Source organism: Mercenaria mercenaria, chromosome 10, assembly GCF_021730395.1.
Source record: "Mercenaria mercenaria strain notata chromosome 10, MADL_Memer_1, whole genome shotgun sequence".
NCBI classification, from domain to species: domain Eukaryota; kingdom Metazoa; phylum Mollusca; class Bivalvia; order Venerida; family Veneridae; genus Mercenaria; species Mercenaria mercenaria.
In genome coordinates, this window is record NC_069370.1 from 47237223 (window position 1) to 47260301 (window position 23079).

Consider the following 23079-nt stretch of genomic DNA (forward strand, 5'->3'; position numbering starts at 1 on the left):
GACCCCAGATGACCCAATATTGAACTGTCCAAGATTTTGTTGAGGGTAACATTCTGATCATGTTTCATTAAAATTGGGCCAAAATTGTGACCTCTAGAGTGTTAACAAGCTTTTCCTTTGATTTGACCTGGTGACCTAGTTTTTGATCCCAGATGACCTAATATCGAATTCCTCCAAGATTTTATTGCGGGTAACATTCTGACCAAGTTTCATTAAGATTAGGCCAAAATTGTGACCTCTAGAGTGTCAACAAGCTTTTCCTTTGATTTGACCTGGTGACCTAGTTTTTGACCCCAGATGACCTAATATCCAACTGGTCCAAGATTTTATTGAGGGTAACATTCTGACCTAGTTTCATTAAGATTAGGCCAAAATTGTGACCTCTAGAGTATTGGTAACAGTCAAATTGTTGACGACTGAAGACGACGGACACAGGGCGATCACAAAAGCTCACCTGAGCATTTCGTTCTCAGGTGAGCTACAAATGGGGATGAGGAAAGAAAGGTATGGTGGTGTCGAGGAAGTGGGGGAAAAAGCAAGTATGAATATTCAACAAGTGAAACATTATTTCAATTTATTTTGAAAAATACATGTAACTAAAATCACGTAACAATTTAGGAAAATTCAAAATCATATAAGTCATAAAACATTCCCAATAGTATCATTATGTAATAATCGCATACTAATAATTAATTAAAGACTAGCCAAGGCTAAGCAAATTGGTGACAAAACAAATTCAGTTGCATTTTGTGTTTATTAACAAATCACATGTATTCATACACAAATTAGTTTACCTGTTGCCATGCTCTAAATAAATAAGAACAATAAGTAATATAAAACTTACATGTGAATAATACACAGACACAATTTTATCATTAAATATTAAGCTTTTATATGGCACAGCTTTAAAACTTAAAACTTAAGATTAAAATAAAAATGCAGCCTGAACTTTATGTAATAATCTAAGATACTTAAGAATGTAAGAAGTATATCATCATAAGACTGTCACAAAATACGTTCTTAGCCGAGACATTATGCCCAAAATAATTGTCAGCAAGTTCGGTGAAGATCGGATGAAAACTGTTTGACTTAAGAGAGCGGACAAGACTAAATTTGCAGTTTTTCAAGTAATTCAAGGGCCATAATCCGAGAGCGTTTATGGAGATTTGGGTGGTTATCAAACTTGGCCTTTATTAGGCTGCATTATGTCCACATTGTCAGCAATTTTGGTGGAGATAGGATGAAAACTGTTCGACTCGGAAAGCGGACATGCTTTGAATGCCGACTGCCCATCACAGGTGTTCACATAATACACCCCGCTCTTTCAGAGATGGAAGTATAATAATTCAATAACTATATCAAGTAATATCAATTAATTCAATGTGAAGCACAAATGAAATTTTATATTCATATCTATGTCTTTCTTACTTTTTTCTGCAATTTAAAAAAAAAACAACAACAACAAAATTTAACACATTCGGACCATCTGAGACCATTTGCTATCACATGACTATATATCTACCTATGAACACACCTTGACTGCACCAACTGAAAATCATGACACTCCGTCAATATTGCTGTTACATGTACATAATACTGTTTTATTATATAATGATCAAGGGACCTTCAAAGCTTTATTCAAATGGAATGGTAAATTGATATACATGTATAATAAATGATTACAGCCCAAAGAGATGTATTGGAAGACAGACAAATATTTCTAAATCCAAATTTCACTGTCAGTGTGTAAAATGATACACAGAAAACCTTGAAATAATAATTCCTGTTTGACCTTTGACCTAACCAGGATCATGACAGATCAGGAGCACCACCTTTAACGAAAATAACCCTTACAATATGTGTCCCCATAATATTTGAAGACAAATAAAAAAAAACCACACACACACCAGACTGAATGACATTAACACTTCCCTGTGACCTTGATCTTTGACCCACTGACCTCTACAAAATAGGGGTCATCTAACCTCCTATTAACCACTATGTTCCAAAACATTCTCTAATTATTGACCTGAAACGAAAGGGTTTTGGCGTCAGATCAACCAACCAACATAATCACAACAACTCACTGATGGGTCTTGAACCAACAGCCTTAAGGTTTAGCAAGTTTAAGAACTAGTAGGGTCACGAACGCACCTAGCCATATGACACCAGCAGTTTTTTCCCCAGAAAGCAGAGTTGAGAGTAATTCAAATACCAGTAAGGTACATGTAAAAAACCTTCATATTTAAAACCAAACACTCTGTTTGATACCTAAGTGGCATTAGTATACCAAATAGTGTAGTAGATCTACTTCATCTCAAACAGATTCAATGTACACTTTTTTTTGTCATACCAGTCTGGAGATCTATCTACAGAACAAATAAAACTGTACAGAATAGCACTAATAAGCAAAAACATATACTAATCACTACCTTTACAGCAAAACCATATGCCCTAATGTAAAAAAATACTCTCTGAAACCCAGATCATATTTCAAATAACAAACTATAACAATTTAACTAACATATTACAATCAATCGTTAACTGCTTATCATAACAAGAGGACCATGATGGTCCTGAATCGCTCACCTATCCCCACATGACCCAGTGCTGAACTGAGTATGACGTCGTTATTTCTATGATTTGACATAGTGACCTAGTTTTTGAGCACATGTGACCTAGATATCATCAAGATAAAAAATTCTGACCAATTTTCATGAAGATCCATTGAAAAATATGGCCTCTAGAGAGGTCACAAGGTTTTTCTATTATTTGACCTAATGACCTAGTTTTTGAAGGCACGTGACCCACTTTTAAACTTGACCTAGATATCAGCAAGGTGAACATTCTCACCAATTTTCATGAAGATCTTGTGAAAAATATGGCCTCTAGAGAGGTCACAAGGTTTTTCTTTTTTTTCGACCTACTGACCTAGTTTTTGATCGCACATGACCCAGTTACGAACCTGACCTAGATATCATCAAGCTGAACATTCTCACCAGTTTTCATGAAGATCCATTGAGAAATATGGCCTCTAGAGAGGTCACAAGGTTTTTCTATTTTTAGACCTACTGACCTAGTTTTTGACCCCACGTGACCCAGTTTCGAACCTGACCTAGATATCATCAAGGTGAACATTCTGACCAATATTCATGAAGATCTCATGAAAAATATGGCCTCTAGAGAGGTCACACAGTTTTTCTATTTTTAGATCTACTGACCTAGTTTTTAACCCCATGTGACCCAGTTTCGAATTTGATCTAGATATCATCAAGGTTAACATTCTGACCAATTTTCCTGAAGATCCATTGAAAAATATGGCCTCTAGAGAGGTCACAAGGTTTTTCTATTTTTAGACCTACTGACCTAGTTTTTGACCGCACGTGACCCAGTTTCGAACTTGACCTAGACATCATCAAGGTGAACATTCTGACCAATTTTCATGAAGATCCATTGAGAAATATGGCCTCTAGAGAGGTCACAAGGTTTTTCTATTTTTAGACCTACTGACCTAGTTTTTGATCCAACATGACCCAGTATCGAACTTGAACTAGATATCATCACGGTGAACATTCTGACCAATATTCATGAAGATCTCATGAAAAATATGGCCTCTAGAGAGGTCACAAGGTTTTTCTATTTTTAGATCTACTGACCTAGTTTTTACCCCCACGTGACCCAGTTTCGAACTTGACCTAGATATCATCAAACTGAACATTCTGACCAATTTTCATGAAGATCCATTGAGAAATATGGCCTCTAGAGAGGTCACAAGGTTTTTCTATTTTTAGACCTAATGACCTAGTTTTTGACCCCATGTGACCCAGTTTCAAACTTGACCTAGATATCATCAAGGTGAACATTCTGACCAATATTCATGAAGATCTCATGAAAAATATGGCCTCTAGAGAGGTCACAAGGTTTTTCTATTTTTAGACCTACTGACCTAGTTTTTGACCCCACGTGACCCAGTTTCGAACTTGACCTAGATATCATCAAGATGAACATTCTGACCAATTTTCATGAAGATCTTGTAAAATATATGGCCTCTAGAGAGGTCACAAGGTTTTTCTATTTTTAGACCTACTGACCTAGTTTTTGATGGCACGTGACCCAGTTTCGAACTTGACCTAGATATCATCAAGCTGAACATTCTGACCAAATTTCATAAAGATCCCATGAAAAATGTGACCTCTAGAGTGGTCACAAGCAAAAGTTTACGGACGCACGGACACACGCACGCACGCACGGACGACGGACGATCACAAAAGCTCACCTTGTCACTTTGTGACAGGTGAGCTAAAAACACCTTATACATTCTATTAACAAGTTCATTGAACATTTTGCTGTAGATTAGGTAATATTCCCTTCGTTTTATTTTAGCTAATTTTTGCAATCAGAGCAACATACAAATTCAAAACTCTCTTCAAAAGGAGGAAGCATAATCTCAAAGATTACACATAAAACAAAGTGTGAATTCTTAACAGTGTGATCATGACTGCTATATACAAGAGGACCATGATGGTCCTGAATCGCTCACCTCTTCCCACATGACCCAGTTTTGAGTAAGACATCGTTTTTTCTATTATTTGACATAGTGACCTAGTTTTTGAGCTTATTTGACCCAGTTTTCAACTTGACCTAGATATTATCAAGATAAAAATTCTGACCAATTTTCATGAAGATCCATTGAAAAATATGGTCTCTAGAGAGGTCACAAGGTTTTTCTATTATTTGACCTATTGACCTAGTTTTCAAAGGTACGTGGCCCTGTTTTGAACTTTATCTAGATATCATCAAGGTGAACATTCTCACTAACTTTCATGAAGATCTCATGAAAAATATGGCCTCTAGAGAGGTCACAAGGTTTTTCTATTTTTATACCTACTGGCCTAGTTTTTGACCGCAGGTGACCCAGTTTCGAAACTGACCTAGATATCATCAAGGTGAACATTCAGATCAATTTTCATGAAGATCCATTGAAAAATATGGCCTCTAGAGAGGTCAAAAGATTTTTCTAATTTTAGACCTACTGACCTAGTTTTTGACCGCAGTTGACCCAGTTTCAAACTTGACCTAGATATCATCAAGATGAACATTCAGACCATCTTTCATACAGATCCCATGAAAAGTATGGCCTCTAGAGAGGTCACAAGGTTTTTTTATTATTTGACCTACTGACCTAGTTTTTTAAGGCACGTGACCCAGTTTCAAACTTGACCTAGATATCATCAAGGTGAACATTCTGACCAATTTTCATAAAGATCCATTCAAGGGTATGGCCTCTAGAGAGGTCACACGGTTTTTCTTTTTCAAAACCTACTGACCTAGTTTTTGATCGCAGTTGACCCAGTTTCAAACTTAACCAATATATCATCAAGATAAACATTCAGACCAACTTTCATACAGATCCCATGACAAATATGGCCTCTAGAGAGGTCACAACGTTTATTCATTATTTGACCTACTGACCTACTTTTTGACCGCACATGACCCACTTTCGAACTTGACCTAGATATCATCAAGATGAACATTCTGACCAATTTTTATGGAGATCCATTCATAAGTATGGCCTCTAGAGAGGTCACAAGGTTTTTCTATTTTTAGACCTACTGACCTAGTTTTTGACCGCACATGACCCTGTTTCGAAACTGACCTAGATATCATCAAGCTGAACATTCTGACCAATTTTCATGAAGATCCCATGAAAAATATGGCCTTTAGAGAGGTCACAATTTTTTTCTATTATTTGACCTACTGACCTAGTTTTTGAAGGCACATGACCCACTTTCAAACTTGACCTAGATATCATCAAGATGAACATTCAGACCAACTTTCATACAGATCCCATGAAAAAGATGGCCTCTAGAGAGGTCACAAGGTTTTTCTATTATTTAACCTACTGACCTAGTTTTTGACGGCACGAGACCCACTTTCGAATTTGACCTAGTTATCATCATGGTGAACATTCTGACCAATTTTCATGAAGATCTCATGAAATATATGGCCTCTAGAGAGGTCACAAGGTTTTTCTATTTTTAGACCTACTGACCTAGTTTTTGATCGCATGTGACCCAGTTTCGAACTTGACCTAGATATCATCAAGATGAACATTGAGACCAACTTTCATACAGATCCCATGAAAAATATGGCCTTTAGAGAGGTCACAAGATTTTTCTATTATTTGACCTACTGACCTAGTTTTTGATGGCATGTGACCCAGTTTCGAACTTGACCTAGATATCATCAAGGTGAACGTTCTGACCAATTTTCATGAAGATCTTGTGAAATACATGGCCTTTAGAGAGGTCAAAATGTTTTTCTATTTTTAGACCTACTGACCTAGTTTTTGACGGCACGTGACCCAGTTTCGAACTTGACCTAGATATCATCAAGATGAACATTCTGACTAATTTTCATGAAGATATCATGAAATATGGCCTCTAGAGAGGTCACAAGGTTTTTCTATTTTTAGACCTACTGACCTAGTTTTTGATGGCATGTGACCCAGTTTCGAACTTGACCTAGATATCATCAAGGTGAACATTCTGACCAACATTCATAAAAATCCCATGAAAAATGTGACCTCTAGAGTGGTCACAAGCAAAAGTTTACGGACTGACGCACGCACGCATGCACAGACGACGGACGCTGCGTGATCACAAAAGCTCACCTTGTCACTTTGTGACAGGTGAGCTAATAAAATCAAGAAAAAAAAGTGACACATAAATTACACAGTCTACCATGACACATGATCAAAATTGCTCACACAAACAACCACTCTATAACAATGCTGCATGTAAAATCATCAGTTAAAATTATTGTCGAGAAGATCCATTTCCCTTCCTGTGTTTGGTTATTCACTTTTTAGTTTCTGGTTCAAAATCTAAAGCCACGCTGTTGATGCAATAACGTTTAGCTGTTGGTGCTGGTCCATCGTCAAACACATGACCAAGGTGAGAATCACACTGAAAAACATTGAAAAATGTGCTTATTTACAATAAGGCCTAAAAAGAATTCTTTGTTTCCGGTAACATGCTAAAAAAAATAAGGGTAGGTTAGTTGGAAATTTATTTTTGGAATTTTTTTTTATTAGACGAGACATTTCGGAAATCATTTTTGTGTCAAAAAATGAATACAAATAAGGGGTTTAATAATGCCTTTAGATCATCAGTAAGTTGATTTCTAACATCAATGACCATGTTTAAGGCATAAAAAGTGCAGTTTTGCAACTTTTTGTTAAAAAGTTGAAAAAAAATCTCAAAGGCCATAAAAACAGGGTCAGGCCAAAAATTTAGGGTAGTTCGGGATACTGAAAACAAACTTTCGTTTTTAGGCCTAAACTAGACCAACACAAAATTTTAGGCCATTTGTGCACACTTTTGACAAAATCATTTGCCTTACTTAGTGAAATCCAAAACAAAACTCCAGGTGCATAACTTCACATGCTGAATAACAGGCTTATGGTGTCTGATGACTAGGTCAAATACTTTTCGAGATAAGCATGACACAAATATGGCCAGAAATACATCCGGATGCACAGACAGACATACAAACAAGGGCATATCTAAGTGCACCACTACCTTCCCCCACAAAAATTCTTAGGGCACAAAAGTACAATGTAACATGTGATAATATATAAGAAATATTAAACATGAATGAACTTTGGATGGTAATCTATTTTAAAAAACTTTTCCCATGAACTGACCCATTAGTTGCAACCAAGACACCTATGTATGACTGTTACCCCTTACCCTGCTAAATTTCTATAATGAACTTGTCCATCTTTAAATTTGAACAGTACCAATTACTGTTAAAAGGGGTGCTTACCAAAAAGATGCTGACTGAATGGCAAACAGTGCAGATCTTGATCATACTGCATGGATGTGCAGGCTGATCATGATCTACACTGGTTGTAAAGGCAGAATCAATTGTGTCTAGCATGATAAGGGTTAAAAGACAAAATCAATGGAATACAATTTTTCAACAGATTTTAGAGTCATTCTTAGACTAAATATTTCTTTCTACAGGTAAACATATTTTTTTTTTTTTGGTTAACATTTTTCTACATGTAAGATGGATTTTTTGTTTATAAAACACAACAAGAGGGCCATGATGGCCCTATATTGCTCACCTGTTATCATTGCACTTGAGGACAAGAAGGTCCTCAGAAAAAATATCTAAGTCCAAAAGACAGGAACAACAATGGGAAGAAATTCAACCAAAAAGAAAAAAAAATCTTACAAGGTATAGATATGTTTAAATACACCTAAAAATTGGAGGTACCATCCATGTTGTACCACAGAAAACTGGTCTCTTGTTTTTCCTACGGCCAATAAAAGTTACCAAAAATAAGCTATTTATAGTAACATAAAAAGGAAGTAATTAAAAAAAATATTGTAAGTGAACAAAAGAAGGATCTGCCAAATAAATCTTTGAAATAAATGAAATTTCAGATCAGTATCTTCAGTAGTTATGGAGATATAACAATTTTAATTTGAAATAAAGGGAGGTAATTTGACATAAAATCAGTCCATAGTTATCTAAGTAAGTACTTACTGATATAAATCCATTTTGATTCCAATCAGGGGAAGTAATCAGATATAAAATAACTCTGGAACCTGTGATTGGATCTGATTTGTCATGGAATCCAAGATTGATTGTTGTTGAAGATATTTTGGAAATTTGTATCAAATAAAACCATAAATGAAGTCTCTACATGGCTGCAAAAGCCAAAATAGCCAATTTTGGACCTTTAAGGGGCCATAACTCTGGAACTCATGATGGAATCTGGCCAGTTGAAGAAAGGAAGCAAGATCTTGTGGTGATACAAGTTGTGTGCAAGTTTGGTTAAAATCAAATCATAAATGAAGCTGCTATTGTGCAGACAAGGTCAAAATAGCTGATTTTGGCCCTTTCAGGGGCCATAACTCTGGAACCTATTAAGGGATCTGGCCGGTTCAAGAAAGGAACCGAGATCTTATCGTGACACAAGTTTTGTGCAAGTTTGATTAAATTAAAAACATAAATGAAGCTGCAATTGTGCAGACAAGGTCAAAATAGCTAATTCTGGCCCTTTCAGGGGCCATCGCTCTGCACATCCTTTCAAATGTGTGAACATTTGTGTCAGGTTTCTCTGAAATCCATCAAGGGGTTCAAGAGTTACAGAGCGGAAGGGAAATTGCTAACCAACACAAGTTGGTTAAAATCAAATCATAAATGAAGCTGCTATTGTGCAGACAAGGCCAAAATAGCCAATTTTGGCCCTTTCAGGGGCCATAACTCTGGAACCCATTAAGGGATCTGGCCGGTTCAAGAAAGGAACCAAGATCTTATGGTGACACAAGTTTTGTGCAAGTTTGGTTAAAATCAAATCATAAATGAAGCTGCTGTTGTGCAGACAAGGTCAAAATAGCTAATTCTGACCCCTTCAGGGTCCATAACTCTAGAACCCATAATGGAATCTTGCCAGTTCTAGAAAGGAACCGAGATCTTATTGTGATACAAATAGTGTGCAAGTTTGGTAAAAATCAAATCATAAATAAAGCTGCTATTGTGCAGACAAGGTCAAAATAGCTAATTTTGGGCCTTTCAGGGGCCATAACTCTAAAACCCATAATGGAATCTGGCCAATTCAAGAAAGGAACCAAGATCTTATGGTGATACAAGTTGTGTGCAAGTTTGGTTAAAATCAAATAATAAATGAAACCACTATCGTGCAGACAAGAAATTGTTGACGGACGGACGGATGGATGACGGGTGATCACAAAAGCTCACCTTGTCACTATGTGACAGGTGAGCTTAAAACATTTCAGTGCTACACTGAAAAGAAAAGCAAACGTTTAAGCGAGAAATACCAAAGGACCTCCCTCCAAGATACTGCTTATGTGTTTATTCTGGCTTCATTTTTGGCAGTGTTCAAATAACCAGACTTACTGCAACAAGAACGCTACAAAGCTGGGTAATATATGCTCGAGTTCTAGATCAGAGGAAAAGGAAGTTAAATTTGAAGACTTCTTTTTTTTTTGAGATTGTGTGTCGGAGAAGGAATGTAATGTGGCAGTGGGTAGGAGGTTTGGGGTGGGTGTTTATGCTGTGGTGGTAATGGAATACTTTGACTTTTCATGGAGTGAGGGGGGAGAAATATGAAGTCACACTGGGACCTTGAATTCTGGCCTACAAAACAATTCATACGCTCTGCACATCGTCTCCTTGGCACCTGCCTATATGCCAAGTTTGAATACCTTGAGTGGTTATTCAGTAATGCTCTGGACATCACATGACAGATAAATTTATCTTTGCTGTAACCTTGACCTTTGACCTAAATACCTATTTTATGCCCTTGAATACTCAGGCACAAGAATATTCAAGGTTTCTTTTATGTGTGTGTGGGGGGGGGGGGGGGGTGAGATGTTATGTGAGGGATTAGATGGGGTTGAATCAATGTGGTGGATTGTGTTGCACTCCCTGGCAATAAAAGTGATTGTGGGGAGTGATGGGGTAGTAATGAGGATTGTTGCACAACTCATCATCACTCTCCTATTTCCAAGTTAAAAGCCAGTATCTTCAATAGTTCTGAAGTCCTGCTTTGAACACAAAATACAAAGGACAAATTTAAACTCAGTTTGTGACCTTGACCACTGACCAACCAACCAAGTTTGTGCCCTCTACACATTGTGTCATTGCCACCTTTTACCTATATGCCATGTTTGAAGCCAATACCTTGAATGGTTAATAAGTTATGCTATTTATTATTACTTAACCAAATCGGGATGCCGATGCCGATGCACTGCTGAGTCCAATAGCTCTATCTATTCTTTGAAAAGTTGAGCTAAAAAAGGTCTATACTAGTTTTCTGAAAATAATTCAACATGTAATGTAAGTTTTAATTTAAATGACATCACACCTTCTCATGTGACATTAGGGCCCAAGGTTATTAGCAGAATTTGGAGTCTGAGACCAATCTAGAAAACATCAGCATTTGATTGGCTCATTCTGATCTCTCTTTGAAACTAACCAATGGCATGGCTGCTAGGGCTGTCATTGATTGGATCTTAGGCATATCGACGATACCAATATATCAGAAGACAAATATCGACGATACATCGATTATTAAGTTAGATTAACAACTTATTTGTTCATATGCATACTATATACCTCCCTGTAAATGCTATTTTTAGTTTTATTGCCTACTATTCATATTGCTGTTTCATTGTGCTGTATTTGTATTTATGAAATAAAAGAAATAAATAAAAATTAATAAAATCTTTCATTTTTATTTTGCCTTCTCTTCTCTTTTGCATTTATCCAAATTTGCAACTTTGTGAACTTAAGTTGTTTTTGAGGGTCTGAGTGTTTATCTGGATAGTTTTTTCTTTCGTAAAATATCGATTTTTGAAAATGGGAATCGATAATCGATCGACAAAAAAATATCGTTGATATATTGATATCGTTTCTTTCGATGAGTGACAAGCAGAGTAATATTCCAAACTGAGTAATGTCTTTTTCCGTTGGATCTCCGTCATCTATTTGCTGTTTATTCCTCTTCCAAATTTTTTCTTTATCATCTTAGAACAATTACAGGCTTTTAAGCTCATCTTAGAACAAAATGCTCATGATGAGCTTTTAGAACCACTGGATGTCTGTTGTCTTACTAAAACTGTTCAAACAAGCTGTGCAACTCAACTCAGAAATCTAAGGCCATCATAACCCTCTTGTTTCAGAAAGCAGACTCAAGGATGATTCATCTTAACCTTTAGCCTGCTGGCGGCAAGTGATTCAGCCTTTGCGACCAGTGCAGACCAGGATCAACCTGCACATCCGTGCAGTCTGATCATGGTCTGCACTGTTCGCTATTCAGTCAGTAAATTTTCAGTAAACACCCCTAGTAATTATAAATGGTATTGCCCAAATTGAATGATGGACCAGTCTATTATAGAAATTTAGCAGGCTAAGGGTTAAATAAACATCAACCACATACACAGCTGTTGTTAAATACATTTAAAAGAACAGCTATTTGTCTCGGAGCAGGCTCTCTACACTAGCATGTGTTTGCTGATGTTGCTCTGTAATTGTAAATTTACTAAAGACTTCATTTAACTTTTAGCCTGCTGGCGGCGAGTTATTCTGCCTTTGCGACCAGTGCAGACCAAGATCAGCCTGCACATCCGTGCAGTCTGATCATGGTCTGCACTGTTCGCTATTCAGTCAGTAAATTTTCAGTAAACATCCCTTCGAATAATAAATGGTATTGCCCAAATTGAATGATGGACCAGTCCATTATAGAAATATAGCAGGCTAAGGGTTAAAGGGAAAGAAAACCTGCAGTTGTTGGTCAGTAAGTAAGGATTGTTCTTAACAGATAATGCTATAACATTTTACAAACCTTTCTACAGATGACCTCAGTTCTGAAAGTACTACGACCTGCACTGTTTTCTGGCCTCTCTATAACATTTGGCAGACCTGTCTCTTCCTGTTTGTAAACATCACTAAATGATGGCCAACCCGTGCCTGAATCGTACTTGCTGTCAGAGCTAAAACATCAAAATACAGACACAATGTAATTAATCTCAAACTTGAAATTTAAACGCAATACAAAATGACAAGTTAATCCATTTAGTACGCCTATGCTAGACAAATAATGTCTTAGCTCAGGTTACTCGATGAATCACCTTTAATAAACGACAAAAAAACGCTATTATCATTTAAACATAATCAAACATTTAAGTGCTCCATTTTGGTCCGGTTCTTAACTTTAAAGAAAAAAATTCTCTAATTTTATTTGTGGCCGATATTTCAAAATGCCAGATTTTCAGTATTTCTTTACAAAAATAGAGCAAAAAAAAAAACATGAGTGAAATTATCCAATGCTGATAACCTCTAATGAACTTAATCAAGTCTTTAAACTGAAATAGAGCACTTATTGCCTGTTTCAGCAACCTATGGTAAAAGCATTAACCCTTAGCCTGCTAAATTTCTAAAATGGACTGGTCCATCATTCAGTTTGGGCAATACCATTTATTATTTGAAGGGGTGTTCACTGAAAATTTACTGACTGAATAGCGAACAGTGCAGACCATGATCAGCCTGCACGGATGTGCAGGCTGATCTTGGTCTGCACTGGTCGCAAAGGCAAAACCAATTGCCGCCAGCAGGCTAAGGGTTAATACATCAGTGTAAAAGGAAACCAGCTGTAATGATCTGATTCACCATACTTTATGAAACAGGCCTAAAAATATAAGAAATGCAGGAATGATTTGTTCATTTGTGTCTATGAAACAAATTGAAATCTGCAATAAACTATGCTGAATTAGTAACATAACAAATGGTGGTTAAGACTGTTGGAAAGGTGGTTAAAACATGCTGGGTGCCTATGCTATACTTGAGTAATAAACCAGTATATAAAAACTTTTTTCAGCAAAAAGAAAAAACGATTCAAGCTGCAAAAATGATATCTTCTAAAAAAGTGTAAATTATAATTTTTCGTAATTCGAAGTATATGAATCGGTTTCCAACAGTCTGTTAAACTGTTCAAATGATGCATGACTATGGGATATATGCTACCTGTGGTCACCCTTATTTTACCTGAAAAGACCCTCTCCACAGCATACACATGTGTAGGTGCCTCGCTCATAATGGCTGTTGTACATACCACTGAATGGCTGTTTAAGTATACAGAAAATAAACAAAAATATTTTACCAAACTGTTACTACACTTATGAATGTAAAATGTACATTTCATTTCTAGGAACATCTGCATAATTTTTTACTTAAAGTTGTGCACATGTACCAGTAATGATAATTGGCAATTTCTGTATATATATTATATGATATATTCTTGTATATTTACATTCACCCTATTCCTTTCCATTGAAAATTATGACGTTCATTTTGTATGAACTGCAAAAGGAAAGGCGCTAAAGTGACGTCAATGATGCTTAGCGATAACGGGCTGCTGTTTTGACAACACATGCGTACAGTCAGGGACGTGTTCCTTAGATGACGTCACAGTTGTTCCGTTTGGTGAACAAAATGGCCCGGAAGCTGATTTTAATGTTTTAATACAACAAAATGTGTGCAATTTATAATATAATCTTGTTTACAAATGGAAAGAAAATATAATGTAAATATCAGAAATGAAATTTTTTGGTGTTCATGCGAAATGAACGACAGAATAGGATCAGCAAACTAAACATGAATCACGCTAGCCTATCCTATTCTGTTGTTCATTTTGCATGAACACCGAAAAAAAATTTCATTTCTAATAAATAAAATTTCAGCATAAGCTTCGACCATTAGGATTGCTTATAAGATCACAATGATGTTCCACAACAACCAGAGAAGAAAAGTGGAGTCATATACAGTGATTGCATAATCAAACAGTAAGTGAGCACTGATCATCATTACAGGACCACAACCTAAGATTTGACTTTCAATTCTTTCATTCTAACAAGAGCGGTCAGTGCACAGCGCGCTCGACTATTCTCAGTGCTTGATAGTATAAAATAAGCAATGAGTAAAACTTTAACATTATAATAAGCATATTCTAAGTCGAAAAGGGGCCATAATTCAGTCAAAATACTTGATAGAGTTGCCTCCTCCTTTTCACAGACTGGGGTCATGATGGTAACAAGTACGCAAAATATGAAAGCAATATCTCAATGGACTTTGAAAATATTTGGGGTGGCACGCAAACTTTAACATTTATTCTAAGTCGAAAAGGGGCCATAATTCAGTCAAAATGCTTGATAGAGTTGCCTCCTCCTTTTTACAGACTGGAGTCATGATGGTAAACAAGTATGCAAAATATGAAAGCAGTATCTCAATTGACTTTGAAAATATTTGGGGTGGTACGCAAACTTTAACATTTATTCTAAGTCGAAAAGGGGCCATAATTCAGTCAAAATGCTTGATAGAGTTGCCTCCTCCTTTTTACAGACTGGGGTCATGATGGTAAACAAGTATGCAAAATATGAAAGCAATATCTCAATGGACTTTGAAAATATTTGGGGTGGTACGCACACTTTAACATTTATTCTGTCGAAAAGGGGCCATAATTCAGTCAAAATGCTTGACAGAGTTGCCTCCTCCTTTTTACAGACTGGGGTCATGATGGTAAACAAGTATGCAAAATATAAAAGCAATATCTCAATGGACTTTGAAAATATTTGGGGTGGTACGCAAACTTTAACATTTATTCTAAGTCGAAAAGGGGCCATAATTCAGTCAAAATGCTTGATAGAGTTGCCTCCTCCTTTTTACAGACTGGGGGTGTTTGGGGTGGTACGCAAGCTTTAACATTTGTGTGACGCTCATGCTCACGCCGACGAGAGTAGGATAGCTCCCCTATTCTTCGAATAGTCGAGCTTAAAAGGAGACTAAATATTGTACGACTTCTGTTTGTGCAATAATACAAATATGACCCAGTAACCACTGAAAGCCCAACAATTGTCTGAAGCGAAAGAGCTCCTATTTAGGTTCCTCATTCCCCTAAACTTAAACTTCTGACATTTTTTTTTCACCAAGTTCAAAGAATATGCATTGATCTAGCATCTCAAGAGAAGAAGTTGCTAAAACATTTTTTTTATTTTATTTAAATTTTGGTGATTCCTAGATGGCATTTCAAAGAAGAAGTATTTAATCAAACTTGAGAAAGGTCCATCCAAGAATACTACAGACCAATTTTGGTGAAGACTGTCTGCCATAAAAGGCAGTCAAAGCAGAACTATTTGAAAAGGACATTACAGATCAAGTTAAGTGCAATTCTAACTAGTAGTTTCAGAGACAGTTTAATTAAAAACGCTATACCAATTGACCTCTGACCTATTAACTCTAAAAACTGACCACAAGCAATCATCCTAACATTCTTTAGTTAATGAACGGAAACCATTTCTAGCCTCAGTCACTGTGACCTTGACCTTTGACCTATTGACCCTCAAAACTATAAGGGTCATCTATTTACCACTGAAAATCATCCTATTAAGTTTGACTAGTCAGTAACAAAGGATTCTCTACTTACTGACCAAATCAAATAGTCTACTGACATACAGACTGACAATGAGCAAAACAATCAAAAGTTGGAATAAAAAGCTTCTTGTTCTATTGAGTATTTAGGTTCTTCTTTTGCTTTTCAAATCCCATTTATGATTTATAAAAAATATTTTGACCAATACAGATTATTATTGCTAAGTAATTATTGTATACCCGTACATAATGCAGCAAAAAACTGGGAATTACAGTTACATGTGTGGATATATCCCTTTGAGCAGAAAATTTCTGTACAGTTAATTATAACAATATAACAAATTAATACTAATTTACTTACTGGTTCAGTGCACTGCTCCCTACACACTGAGAACTGTTCAGGGGTCAGTCTCTCTGCCCACTCTGCCTTTGTCAGATTTCTCAATTCTTTGTGTGTAACTGGATGTGCATAACCTCAAATTGAAAAAGTAGAAAAAAGATAAAGATATCTGATGCCAAACATTTATTTCAAATGCAGAAAATCTTCATCAAATTCTACAAAATACTGGTATATAAATTGTTTATGTAGAGCTAGATTCAAATTAAAAGTCATGAAGGAACAGTCATTAAATTTATTATAACAAGTTTGACTTGGTGACAGGTTTAAATATGGATTCTGCAGTTTTAAAGAAAAAAACTTCAGCTCTTACGCTAAATGACCTAGTTTTTCGAACAAGCAGAACTTTAGCAGCACTGCCTCATTCTAAAGAAGTTTCTGGTCAAGTTTTGCAATATTACCATAACAACAGCTTAAGCTTTGTCAGGAGATGTACCTCTGACAAATTAACTTATGGTACATTAATTGTGAAATGCATGAGTTTTCTTTATTTTTACCAACTGTGTCATATGATAAAGTTTATGATGTGAAAGATCTATTTTAAGTCTAAATCAAAACCTTTAAATGTAATAGCACAGATGAAGTAAAATTGCATCAACATGAACCTGAAATTCTAAGAAAGGGGCATAATTCATGAATTATTGGCATAAGAGTTATGACCCTTGTATCATGATGCCAGTGATGATTTGGAACAACTACTCTATGTCTAAATGAAATCCATTTTATAATAAAAAAGACTAAGAGTGCATCAAAACTTATACCCAAAATTTTATACTTTATTTAGCCAAGCTCAAATGTAATTATATGTAATAGGAGCAGGAAAATGTGCAGCCCGGTACAGGATTCGAACCTGCGACCTTCTGCTTGCAAGTCAGATGCTCTACCAACTGAGCTAATCGGACAACCGATATCATAGACCAAATATATATACATTATATAGACACTGCTACATTCCTCCCTCCATTTTTTAAAGACAAACTCAGATTCTTTTGACTAACCCAGCCATTGCTTCACCCTAGCTCTAGGATTCCAAGGCTAGTCATCACACTCGCGGCACCAATGCAATAGGAGCGGAAAAATGTGCAGCCCAAAAAAATGCTAAACTTGCTTAAGGCATCGCCTACAGTGGCGGCCATTTGACTCAAAATTTTACATGCAAATTTTCATAAAAATAAAAGATGACTAAGTGGTTATAATAAAGTCAATAAATTTGTCATAATTGTGTTTAAAATATCTATGTGAACATATGCAAGTAGAAGGATGTGCATTTCACTACCTGTATTATGCCTTTATTCGATATTTTTCTATGACAAAATTTTGCAATTTTACGTGCAGTCAAACTCAATATATATTCAATACATTTCAAAGATAGTTACAGCCAATTGTAAAGCAGACCGTGAAGAATAAAGTCTTCAGAAATTATTTTGAAATTTTACCTGATTACTGAATTATACAAAAAAATCCCAACACCATCAATTTATCCAATTTGTGTTATCTGTTCACACATAATTTACATGTATATAAACAGGTGATATTATAGGATTATGTATAGGTTTACCTGGCTACCTGTGGTCAGTAATGCATGTACAAACAACATTTTAAATTAAATTTACATGGGGTTGTCTTTTTGTGTCTTAAATGCAATAACCAGGAACAATTTCGACAAAAATCCATAAGAGTTTGCAGTATACATATTGTACTATGAAATTAACTAAATTTTGTCTTTGCAATATTTTTTATATTGGAGTTTGACTGCACATAAAATTTCAATATTTTGGGGTAAACTTTCGGTCTAAACGAGACTCAAACATTTTACAAGCAGCATATTATGTACTATAAATCATCATATGCTTCTTATGTTGTTGATAATTTGACCAGCTGTTAAGGTATTAGATCACTAATAGTAATGTTTACAAAATGGCCTTTGCTTGGTACATTCTGAAAGGAAACCATATTTTCACTATTTTGCAATTTTTAAACAACTTTCACCGTGCCGTTTTTTATAAATTTTGTATAACTTATGGTATCTCCTCAAGCTCAAGTAGAGACAAATTTCAAAGTGATAGCCACTATCCAAAACATTAGCAGAGAACTCATTTTACCATTAATTTTAATAAAAGAAACATCAAACTATTGGTAAACAATTATAAAATACAAAATAAAAATGACAATTTCATTTTTTCTATGGTGCCTCAAGTAAATGGATTTAATGAGATAGAATTCATACTTCAACATTGAAAAAATAAGGTCCAATGCTGTGTTTATGTTTTGAATTTTGCTTACTCCATTTAAAAATAACCTTAGGTCAAACGTAAAACTACCTAAATTTCTTCCACAATATATAATCTAAGAGTGAAAGCAAAATGGAGAACTTTCACCGTGTGTAACTCAATATTTTTAAGGATGTGTAAGTCTACCCCTTCTGTTTAAGTAGTAAATTCACTTTGAACACCAAGAAATCGCTTATAAGATTCATCTTTTTCCATTTTTGTACAAGAAATCAATAATAAGTCTTGAAAGAAGTAAAAATTTACTAGAAAAAAGGAAAACAAGGAAAAAAAATTTGCAGTGAAAGTAGGTTTATTGTAGGAATTGAATACTCTTCAAAAAGGAGGTTCTCTATTAGTGATCTAATACCTTAAGGCTTTAGTGCAATTTTCTACAGAAAAATACTCCGCCTGAAAATATGAACTGATACTGAGTTGTGACTGTGGCGATGCCTTAAGCCTCTGTATTCGTTTGCTGAGCACAATTATTATTTGGTACTTTTTTCAAGGGCGATTCTAATTTATTAGCGGATTCTTCTTTATTTTTATTGTTGTTTTTTTCTTTAATTGGTATCATCATTATATTGCTCTTGTTAACTTCTTTTGGGATTACTTGGAAATCTTTTGTGAATAAAACTTTCTTATTTTCAATGTTGTCGTGTGTTTCGATTTTAATTTGTATGTTTTCATCAGTTTGGAATAACGTTGTGTTTAATTATGTTTTCAAAGTCTGGTGTCGTTTCTTTGCAATAATAACACTAATATTGCTTCATTGTACCTAAAACAGACAGAAATCAGAATTTAATCGTAATTTGTAATAACAATCTGCCATTCAATATGGACAAAATCATATTCAAATATTTGCAATTTAAGTAGTACAATTGTGTGTGTAAAATCGAAATAAGTCGTTCACTATCATTTCAATTATAGTCGTACAATACAATACAATACACAGCACCGCAAATTTGTGTTTAAAATGAAATAAGGGATGAATTACGGTTGAAATCGTTATCAATGAAAAAGAAAATAAACTAAATTCTTATAATGTGACATGCATTCAGAAAATTTGCTTTATTTTTTTATAAAACTCATTCAATGTTGGTATGCATGATCTAAACATTCACCGTGTAATAAACTGATTTCACCTTACCTACCGCTCATGTAAGTCATTCTGGACTTATATTGACTGGGAAAATTTTGAAACATGCCTTTCGAAACACATCTCAAGGAATAAACATACCTTTATTTGACATTTATCCAAATATCAATCGAAAAAGTTAGACCACGTTTATCATATTTCAACAAATGATTGAAATCACATCGCTATTTCCGTTTTGGTTGTTCAATCGTTTCTACACTGTGTGTCATAAATGTGGCCTCTAGCAGGGCACTTGTTTGGCCATTTTTGGGGCCGAATATGGGCCCCATTCCCCTCATAAAATAGTAATGTTTTTTTCCCCTTTCTCAGAAGAAAATTCCCCTTGAAAAAAACAACAAAAAAATGAACTCTCTTTCAAGTGGTTATATTATAGTGCCTCTAAGGAAGGTTACTGCTGCAATATAGATACATTTGTTAGAAATGATTGAAAACAGTATTAGTAAGTGTATACTTGATAGAAATGATTGAAACTGTATTAATAAGTGTGAAAAATAGTAACACATATATGGCTAAAATTCCCCTTTTTGTCTTAAAACGACAAAAAATTCCCCTTCCTGAGGGTATGGGTACCTGTCTCCAAAAGTTGTCTGGTGCCCTGTCTAGAGTGTTAACAAGCTTTACCTTTGATTTGACCTGGTGACCTAGTTCATGACCCCACTTGACCTGGATTTGAACTTGACCTAAAGATCATCAAGATTAACATTCTGACCAAGTTTCACAGAGATATTGTCATAAATGTGGCCTCTAGAGTGTTAACTAGCTTTTCCTTTTATTTGACCTGGTGACCTAGTTTTTGACCCCATCTGACCCAGATTTGAACTTGACCTAAAGGTCATCAAGCTTAACATTCTGACCAAGTTTCATTAAGATATTGGCATAAATGTGGCCTCTGGAGTGCTAACAACCTTTTCCTTTGATTTGACCTGGTGACCTTGTTTTTGACCCCACATGACCTAGGTTTGAAAATGACCTAAATATCATCAAAATTAACATTCTGACCAAGTTTCATGAAGATACAGTCATAAATGTGGCCTCTAGAGTGTTAACTAGCTTTTCCTTTGATTTTTGACCTAGTTTTTGACCCCACCTGACCCAGATTTTAACTTGACCTAAAGATCATCAAGGTTAACATTCTGGTGAAGTTTCATTAAGATAAAATCATAAATGTGGCCTCTAGAGGGTTAACTAGCTTTACCTTTGATTTGACCTGGTGACCTAGTTCCTGACCCTACTTGACCTAGATTTGAAATTGACCTAAATATTATCAATATTAACATTCTGACCAAGTTTCATAGAGATATTGTCATAAATGTGGCCTCTAGAGTGTTAAATAGCTTTTCATTTTATTTGACCTGGTGACCTAGTTTTTGACCCCACCGGACCCAGATTTGAACCAGACTTAAAGGTCATCAAGATTAACATTCTGACCAAGTTTCATGAATATACTCAAAGAAGTATAAAATACACAGAATGGCAACTGGCTGTAATCTCGCGTGAGCTCGTGTCAGAGCGTGATTCGGCGTTATCTTACTAAAAACAAACATCGGCGAGCATGGAGTTACAATTTGTACCTTTAAAACTACATTAAAAATACATGTTAGCTTCTAAAACAAAATTAGTTTAATTTGAAATGGTCTTAAGACTCGAAGTACACGTTTTTTTTTTTTTTGCCATCGAAAGAAGCGTGGTCATATGGTGATAATTATTTTACCGATGAATAATTGCTTTCACATACAAAATGGCGCGTGGAGAAAGCGCCACTTCCGGTAAACGAGATCTCGTTTTTTTGTCACGGGAGGTTGGCGAGATTTGCTCTATATGCCTTTCAAGTTGCCAATCTATTTATTTTAATAGCTCTTTGATATACTGTAATAAATGTGGCCTCTAGAAAGTTAACAAGCTTTTCCTTTGATTTGACCAGTCACCTGGTGACCTAGCTTTTTGACCCCAGATGACCCAATATCAAACTCATCCAAGATTTTATTGAGGGTAACATTCTGACCAAGTTTCATTAAGATTGGGCCAAAATTATGACCTCTAGAGTGTTAACAGTCAAATTGTTGACGACGGACACAAGGCGATCACAAAAGCTCGAGCACTATGGGCTCAGGTGAGCTAAAAACACAAAAATAATCAATTGTAAGCATTTTACAAATTCTGAAACTAGAATCTACTTCTGATGAAGTGAAGTAGCTAAATCTTGTAATGTTCAAATTTATCAAGGTTGCCACAGTAAAAAAATACGCCCGTCCAGAGCTTGTTAGAAGAAAAGTTTTTGTTACAGAATTGCACATATGATTCAAATATCATGACAGTAGCTTTTAAAATACGAAAACAAGGGCTATGGTTAAAAACGATGGATGCTACCCGAACTGCATCATTCACCTTTCATAAGCATTTTAATAAAAGAAGTCACAGTGACCTTGACATTTGACCAACTGACCTTGGCCTAAAATGAGTGTCATGGGTGATGTAGAAGCATTCATCAACACACTATAAGGCATATAAGAAAATTTTGTTCTTATATTTGACCTTTGACCTCTAAGTGCGACCTTGAGTCAATGAACTTAGACCTAGGGACCTGGTTCTTGTGCAAGACACTCTGTCCCATAATGCCAAGTTACATCAAAATCCTTCCATGCACTTTACGAAGAAGAAATGCTCCGTACAAAGTCATTCTTGAATTTGACCTTTGACATCTGTGACCTTGACCTTAGACCTAGGGATCGCTAGTTCTTGCATAGTCACTCCCTCTCATGACGGGGAACAATTGTGCCAAGTTAGATCTACATCAAACTCCCTCCATACATGAAGAAATGCTCAGGGCAGTCATTCTTGAATTTGACCTTTGACCTCTAAGTGTGACCTTGACCTTAGACCTAGCGACAAGGTTCTTGCGCATGGCACTCCATCTCATGATGATAACATTTGTGCCAAGTTACATCAAAATCCCTCCATACATTAAGAAGAAATGCAAAGTTTGTGGACGCCGCCAGCCAGCCCGCCAAATAATACGTGACGGATGCAACGTAAAATGAACTTGGCTCCAGTCTTGACCGAATTTTGTTCAATGCAATATTGATACAGGTAAATTCAACTTACATCGATTTATCGCTGTCAAACATTGAGCACTGTTTTGAGACTTTTTCAGCACTGTAAATGCAGTGGACGTCCGCACACTAGTACCTGGAAAACGACGACAAAGGGCAAGAAACGACATTTTCTGGTTATTTCTAAGAGTAATCTAGGACATCTATGACGTCACGGAATTTCCCCCGGCTTATGAATAAACT

General features: G+C 35.7%; 1 protein-coding gene across 1 annotated transcript; it reads right to left on the reverse strand.

Annotated features, from left to right (window-relative positions):
- Positions 1-560: 560 nt before the first annotated feature.
- LOC123561693 (peptide methionine sulfoxide reductase MsrB-like) lies at positions 561-23077 on the reverse strand. The gene is made up of 5 exons (XM_045354226.2): positions 22889-23077; positions 16325-16437; positions 13585-13661; positions 12386-12533; positions 561-6968 (listed from the first exon to the last, which is right to left on the reverse strand). The coding sequence occupies exons 1-5, from the start codon at positions 23004-23006 to the stop codon at positions 6861-6863; spliced, it is 564 nt and encodes a 187-aa protein (XP_045210161.1). The 5' UTR covers positions 23007-23077; the 3' UTR covers positions 561-6860.
- Positions 23078-23079: the final 2 nt, after the last annotated feature.

Excerpts from the sequence above, each read along its gene's own strand:
- LOC123561693 (XM_045354226.2), bottom strand. The coding sequence starts at position 23,006 with ATGTCGTTTCTTGCCCTTTGTCGTCGTTTTCCAGGTACTAGTGTGCGG. Across the intron at positions 13,662-16,324 it reads GGGAGCAGTGCACTGAACCA|CCATTCAGTGGTATGTACAA; the intron begins GTAAGTAAATTA and ends ATACTTAAACAG. Across the intron at positions 6,969-12,385 it reads CTGAGGTCATCTGTAGAAAG|TGTGATTCTCACCTTGGTCA; the intron begins GTTTGTAAAATG and ends AATGTTTTTCAG.